The 7,259-nt window shown below is 33.7% G+C and overlaps 1 protein-coding gene across 1 annotated transcript in view; it reads left to right on the top strand.

Annotated features, from left to right (window-relative positions):
- The first annotated feature begins 2,775 nt into the window (after window positions 1–2,775).
- Window positions 2,776–7,259, top strand: part of LOC100183490 (urokinase plasminogen activator surface receptor-like) — a 4,621-nt gene continuing 137 nt past the window's right edge. The window contains exons 1-10 of the mRNA XM_026838511.1: window positions 2,776–2,902; window positions 3,316–3,498; window positions 4,235–4,372; window positions 4,775–4,822; window positions 5,022–5,162; window positions 5,589–5,696; window positions 5,983–6,042; window positions 6,455–6,568; window positions 6,878–6,976; window positions 7,243–7,254. Coding sequence (XP_026694312.1) covers window positions 2,836–2,902; window positions 3,316–3,498; window positions 4,235–4,372; window positions 4,775–4,822; window positions 5,022–5,162; window positions 5,589–5,696; window positions 5,983–6,042; window positions 6,455–6,568; window positions 6,878–6,976; window positions 7,243–7,254 — 970 coding nt within the window. The 5' untranslated portion in view covers window positions 2,776–2,835. The remainder of the gene's footprint in view (window positions 2,903–3,315; window positions 3,499–4,234; window positions 4,373–4,774; window positions 4,823–5,021; window positions 5,163–5,588; window positions 5,697–5,982; window positions 6,043–6,454; window positions 6,569–6,877; window positions 6,977–7,242; window positions 7,255–7,259) is intronic.

Here is a 7,259-nt window from a genome sequence, read left to right as displayed (position 1 = left end):
GGCGCTAACTGTATTCTGTCAATCGTATTCACTGTAGTGTGGCTGCCGGAGACAAACGGAAGATCTTTAGAGGAAATTGAAGATTACTTCCGCCGGAAATGACATTTTAACCATAATTCGCGCGATATTTATCGAATATTCAGATTTAACATTTTCTAAAATAAATGATAAGATTATATATAGTTAGATGTCGTATCATAATTTATATTTATCTCTTCGAAAACAACGGCAGAATCGTATACTGAAACAACGAAGAGAAGGGAATTAACAGCAAAACACAGTTTTTTTATCCACGTGGAAAATTTGAATATTTGAATCAGTTTTGCATTTATTTTCAAACAAAACCCTTTTTGTTTCGTACCAGCTGTGTCTGTGTTGCATCATATTCAGATTGTGATCAAACGATCGCTTTTGTTACGTCATTAGCTATACACGTCCAAGGTAAAATGAGATACAATCTAACACAACAGAACAGACATCTGACCTGTGTAAATAATCTATTGCGAATAGCTGACCGAAATTGATTATTTTTGCAAATTAATTTGAAACTCTACTTAAAGTGATCTATTTTATTGCCCGCAGGCAAAGGGTCGGTTAATCTTCTGCGGGAACATATCTTATACAGCAGTAATATTACTACTATTCTACTGTTTTAGGTGTTTGGGAATTGCAGCGGTTTGTGCATATTGCGAGACTGGTGCTTGGCTCTCGGCATTTTTAATGACGAAATAAGCGTGTGTAAAGCGTCAATCAGCGCTGGAATTTACGTGTTTTAGTTATTAGCGTTGAGAGCTTTGCAAGTAACTCAACAAGTTGTGTAATGGCTAGCTTATATTAGATGTGACCGGACAATGTTACTGTATAAGTGTTATGAAGATCGTCTTAGATAGAAAGGAATGCAAATAGGCAAGTTAAGAGAAAGTGTATATTTCTATTTATAAGTGTTTATAATGCTCAAAGGTATATAGCGTATGTTTTTGCAAGTTGTGCAACTGCTTATTATTTGGCTGTGTGTGGATAGAAAAACAGTGCTAAACACAGGCCAGTAAAGATGGTTTAACTATGGTGAGTTATGCATATATATATATATATAGTAGGATGGGGGAAGATGGGACACTTTTTAACTCTATTTTCTCGTTTTATTCAGTAGTAAAAAAAGAACATTTAAAGAATTATAAAACTAAATCCTCATGGCTCCCATAAACCGGTATTAATTGTTTAAAACACGTTTAAGATATCTGGATATTAGGTGCTAAAGGTGTCCCATCTTCCCCCACTCTACTATATATATATATATATATATATATATATATATATATGTAAGAATGAGGCGCTAAGCTGACTAATATGGCAATGGGTCGTAACCCTATAGTTCAAACTGACTTGGCATCCGAAACGCATTTTTAAAGTTTTTTTAATACTTACCGTGTTCGATTACCGAGTTTAGAAAGATTTAAAAACCATATCGATTTGAAAAGAACGTTGCCTACCCCTACGGTACTAACTTATTTGATAAAACCGGTTTTTGATTTCAAAGTTTTTAAATACTTGCGGTGTTGGATTACCAAGTTTAGAAGGGCTTGGAAGCTGTTGATCAAAATGACAGAAACGTTATATATGTGTCGCTATAACTACCAGACATTATATTTTATCCAAAAAACGATCTTCAGCAATCTGGTATGAAAATGAACGTTTGAATGCCTGGGCTGTAATGGGTTGCGAGATTTAATCTGTTGGCAGAAGATTTCGTCATTTTTGGCGAGAAAGGGCTGTTTCTGAGCTTCCTGTGGTTGAAAAACAGGTTAATGTCTCGCTATATGTGGCAAACTAGGTGTCTTGACCTCAGCCACATAGCGGGCAACCTCTGGCTTGTATAGATTAGTATCAGGATAAACGGAAGTTAGAAATAACCATAAAGACTGCGTTTTATTTTGCTCTGTGGTTAACTTTTAAGATATTTATTCAAAACAGTTTATCCGAAAAAGAATGCGAAATTTATAATCGGTTTAATTTTTAAGCAAAAGATTCTTCCTATTATGACAAGTTTCAAAGAAAAGTGACCGCAGAGTTTTGACAATCGCCTTCTTAATATCGTGCACGTTATAAACTATCCCGTTAATTAATACCGCAGTAACCCGGCTTAACCGCCCCGTGTTTATTTTGTATCTGAACTAGTTAGGCCGTACATGGTGTATATGTTTACATGCTCAGAAGTACGGCTTGGCATTCACTTTAGGTAAGGTTGTGGTGAATAATACGCCGTGTCATTGGTAAAAATTTTAACATAACTGAATGCGCTCTTTAAAATGCTTATAGTTTTGTAGATAATTGGTGATTGTTTTAATAAAGCTATTTGTTTCATACGACGTCGGTGATTTATTAAGTAGTTTTTTATACTAAAATAATATTTCGAGGTTCCACAGCGTGGTACGCCATATAGGACCTTAGATCCTGGACAAAACTTGGGAGTTGCCGAATTAGTACGAACGTGTGGCGGCATATTTGGCGTAGGACTCCTATTGGGAGTATTTATAACATTTAATAAATAAGCAATCGTTTTGATAGTTTTCACAGACATTATTTTAGAAGTTAAATGTCTATAAATACAGGGACATTTAAAGTTTTACCGTTAGACTTGATCGCACGTTTACTTGGTATGGCAAAATGTGTTGACGTTAACGAATTCAGTTCGAAAGTAAAGAATAAATCGTGATGTAGATGCCACTGATAACTTGAAGTTCGTGCTCCTGTAATGTTTGTATGATATCGCAACGGTCCGTTAACAAAACATGAAGATTTTAGATTTTTAGATTTAGTAAATAGTTTTTGTTTGAAATGGTTTTGTTACAACGATTGGAGCTTCTTATTACGTTGCTGGTGATCGGGAAAAACGTTTGTTTTGGTAAGAACGGTTAGATGGTGACGTAATGCAAATATAAGTGTACGTCATTGTTTTTATAAAACGAAATGTTTTGTTAGCTCTTATGTGATAATAATGTCCGGCGCCGTGGTAAAATGGTTAGCGGCGCCTCTTGCCCAAAGGTTTCGGGTTTGAGACCAACGCAAGCTACGATTGTTGGCATATGTGTGCTTGGGCTACAACCTAGTTGTCATTGATGGGTTGTCTAAATTATAATTCATAGAGATAAAAATCACCTACGTTACATACTTGGTAACTCATAAGCGGACATGGGTGTATGAAACAGAACACCCCTGTTTTAACGACTGTAGTTTCCCCGCCACACAAGAATAAATAAGTTACAATCATCTGTGAAAACAAAACTACAGATTTTTTAATTTAATGTTACGTCACAGTGTCGTCATTGAAGTGCTTTGTGACGTCATGTAAGGAAGGAATCGAAGCGGAATGCACGATCTCGGATCCAAGCTCGGAATATTTGAAGACCTGCCACCATTCCAATGCATATTGTTACATCAAGTCGACCACGTTTTTCATCGACTACGCTTACGCTTACAACATATACGACAATCAATCGGGTATAGTTAGGGTTTGTATATTGGGGCCGTGACTTAGTGGTTAACGCGCCCTTTCTGTAACCCAGAGGCGAAAGGTTCGAGGCTCACCGCAACTATGTCCATGTGTAGGACCCATTCACTGTAATTGCTGTGATTCTATGCGGGTTTTCCATATCGTCAGCCATTTATTCATAAGTTGCATTTATTTATTAATACTGGATGCATAGTTTGATGTTGACACTACTGTGACACGTTGAAAGAGTCATATTTTTGTAAGGCTAAACTTCCGTCAAGAACAAAAATAAACAGAATTTTGTTTAAGTCATTTTAAAACGGGGAGGAAATAAATAAATAAAATATGTCGTAGCATGCTTTTGCGCAACCACGTGTGTCGATCTTTTCGATTAAAGTTTGGCGCCAATTTTGTTTGTTTCGATAATATACAAGGTAAAGTGTGGCGCAATAATAAGCATAGTTTTGTAAACATAAGCGATCTCACTATCAGACCATCAGTGAACAAACTAATACTGTGATAACATCCTAACGATTTTAATTCAATATACCCTGATTGCCTAATACACATATTCAATCGCGGTCATACACGCACAATAAGTATTTAAATAACCTCGTTTAAAACGACAAACTTTTATTTCAAAAGCGCAACATAAACTGTAATGTTAACTATGTATATAATCTAAAACAATACTTTTTACCTAATTTGATTATGTTTTTTACTTACATTTATTTTGTTTACCAGCATATGCAGCACTAACTGACTATACAGTAAATGACAACAGTGAACTTGTAACCTATGAGCGCGGTTGTACAAAAAGTAATGTTTATGGATGCCTAAGAACTAACGATCTGTTGGAATGTGTGTCAACATGCAATTCGGGTAACAAATAAGTTTTTTGTTAAGATCAGAGTCTGTGTATAAACATATATGTACACTGGTTAAGATAACATATGATGTTGCTAGTTTAAATAAAAAATACACGATTGTAAAATGTGGTATGATATGTGGTAATGAATTTTGGGAAATATTTTACCAGTAGCAGTTATTTAGAAAGTCACTTAAACATTGCTTCAATTTAGTGATAGTCACTAATGAACAACTCGTTGCCCCGCTGCACGAATATATAAGTTACATTAATTCAATCACACAAAGTTACATACTTGGTAATTCGTAAGCGGGTATGAATTGTATAAAAAGGACAACCATGTCATAATGTTTAAGTTCTAGAAGCAATCCGAGGATAAGTCACATTGTAGTTTTTAATTGATGTATTTATCCCAGATAACTGCAATCGTTTTGAGGCAAGTGGAACATCTAGTTTTGGTCAAGGTAATAATTAATCACTCATAATACCTTAAACAAATAGGAGACTGCTGATGACAGAGACTGCCGATGCTGAATAAGAGACTGACGACGCCATTTAGGAGAAATAAATATCTTTTATATGCAGTTGGTTGGACTTGATTTTTGTCTGTTACGTTTTCATAGCTTTAGATTTTTAAAGTTAACTTAATTTTTTTCATCACAGAACCTTCGTTACAATGTTATGATTGCCGCACAAGTATAGACAACCCTAACTTATCATGTAGTGGACCGAACATATCAAAGGAATATTTGAAGACATGTTTGAATGGTCAACTATGCATGGTGTCTTATACAGTGGATGAAGGTAACATGGAAATACGTTCAACTACTTTGGGTATGCTGAAAATTTATCCAAACACTAGAGATTCATTGATAACTTTGTAATGCTTAGGAACTTGTGATTAATGTGCATAAGTTGTGAAAATTGAAAAAATTTTGTATATTAATATCTTATAGTACAGTGTAGACAATGCAAAATTATTCAATTATTTATGGTTAATTTATTATCATATAATGACCAGAACTTTTTCATAACCATAAATAGGTGTGTAGGTATTGTGTCCCCTCTATGCCATTGAACATAAACATTATAAAATGTGTTATTAAAAATAGAATGTGTTTTGTGTTTAGGAATTTTATTATAAAATAACTTAAACAGACTTTTTTAAATTGTCAACAAGATTTCTTTGAACAATAGTTAAAAAAAATAACTATGACAACTTTACATTAGAGAGTGGAACTCAACGGATTGAGAGAGGATGCCAAACTGGTGGCGGGAGTGGATGTCTTTCTACTAATGGTAGCTCCCTTGTTCAATGCACACAAGTCTGTAATACAGGTTGGTTGTAAAGTTAAGCAATATAAGCATACATTTATTTATGATCCATCGTCAATTTGCTGCTTATTCTTTTCTCTTTGTTGTTTTGATTAATTCAATCTTTGTTAGTGTGTTTACCAGATAAATAAAAGTTATGTTTTTTGGGGGATACGGTTTTATAATTCTGTAAATATTCTTTGTTTACTACCAGATGGGATGGCAAATAAAAATGTAACCATGGACCTTCTTACCCCAACCTACTAAAAATATATAAAACTGTACTTATTTAATAATTGTTTCATTATAGATGAATGCAATAATCTTCCAGCTTGGAAAGAAAGCTCTTACATTGAAGATTCAGCATCAAGTAAGAATTTTACTTGTTATTACAAACCTTTAGCAGTTCTATCATTATGATTTTTTTATAGCTTATTTTCCTCCAATTAGATGCAAATATGTTTTTAACTGTAAGGGAACAACTGTTGTTTTGTCGGTAATAGGTATATGACGTATGTCCTGTCTTTTCGTTAAAAATATTTCTAAATCTTTGCTACCGTAATCAAAGAGGCAAAAAAAGTTATTATTATATTATTTTTGTACAACTCATTAACTCAATAATTTCCTCAATTGAATATTAGATTATAAATCTTTTTTTTTGACATTTTGTTATAAGTTTAATGTGTTTGTTGATAACTCAGCGTCAATTGATTTTGTTGTATAAACGTTTTTGATTATATAGTTATTAGAGCAACTTAAAAGGTTAATAATATTTATTGTAGGCTTACAATGCTACAACTGCTATGAAGATTCTCAATACAGCCAATGTTCTGATTATCGAATAAGAACTTGTCCTTCAGGACATAATTATTGCATCACAATCACAAATCGAACAGGTAGCAAATTAAAATTTTTCACAAATATTCCAAATGGTTAAAAAATATGTTGTTTTGTAAATTTTTTGAAATTTTATGTTTACTCTTTTAAAATATATGTTTGCTTCTTTTATATAAACACTGCTGTCTAAAGGCACCCGTATGTGCAACAAATATAAATGTAAACTATTTTTCCGGGCAACGACAGTCATTATTATAGGGGTGTTCTGGTTTATTCACTTCAGGCCCACTTACGAGTTACCACGTATGTAACATTATGGTTACCTATTTGTTGGGATTACTATTTCTATAACACTTTATAAATTCCAGGTGATTTTTATCAAACAACAAAATCATGTTCTGTTTACAATATTACTGGTTGTCGTAGTTACGATGGAACTCAACAATGCATAGCATCATGTAATACAGGTAATTATGACATCATAACTTCATTTAATTTTGTAGATAAAAAAAGTATTCAATAATGAAATGAGTCTTATTTATCCACGCATGTCAGGAAATGACACTCGTTATAAGTTATAACACGTGTGTTCTGCTTCATACCTGCCGCATATATGTCAATGTTCCATGGCACCTGATACGTGTGTTCTGCTTCATACCTGCCGCATATATGTCAATGTTCCATGGCACCTGATATACATGTAATGTAATAATTCATATTTACTTNTATACAGATAGTTGCAATGGTGGG

Source organism: Ciona intestinalis, unplaced genomic scaffold (genome assembly GCF_000224145.3).
Source record: "Ciona intestinalis unplaced genomic scaffold, KH HT000094.2, whole genome shotgun sequence".
NCBI classification, from domain to species: domain Eukaryota; kingdom Metazoa; phylum Chordata; class Ascidiacea; order Phlebobranchia; family Cionidae; genus Ciona; species Ciona intestinalis.
This window is presented reverse-complemented; position numbering and strand designations above follow the sequence as displayed.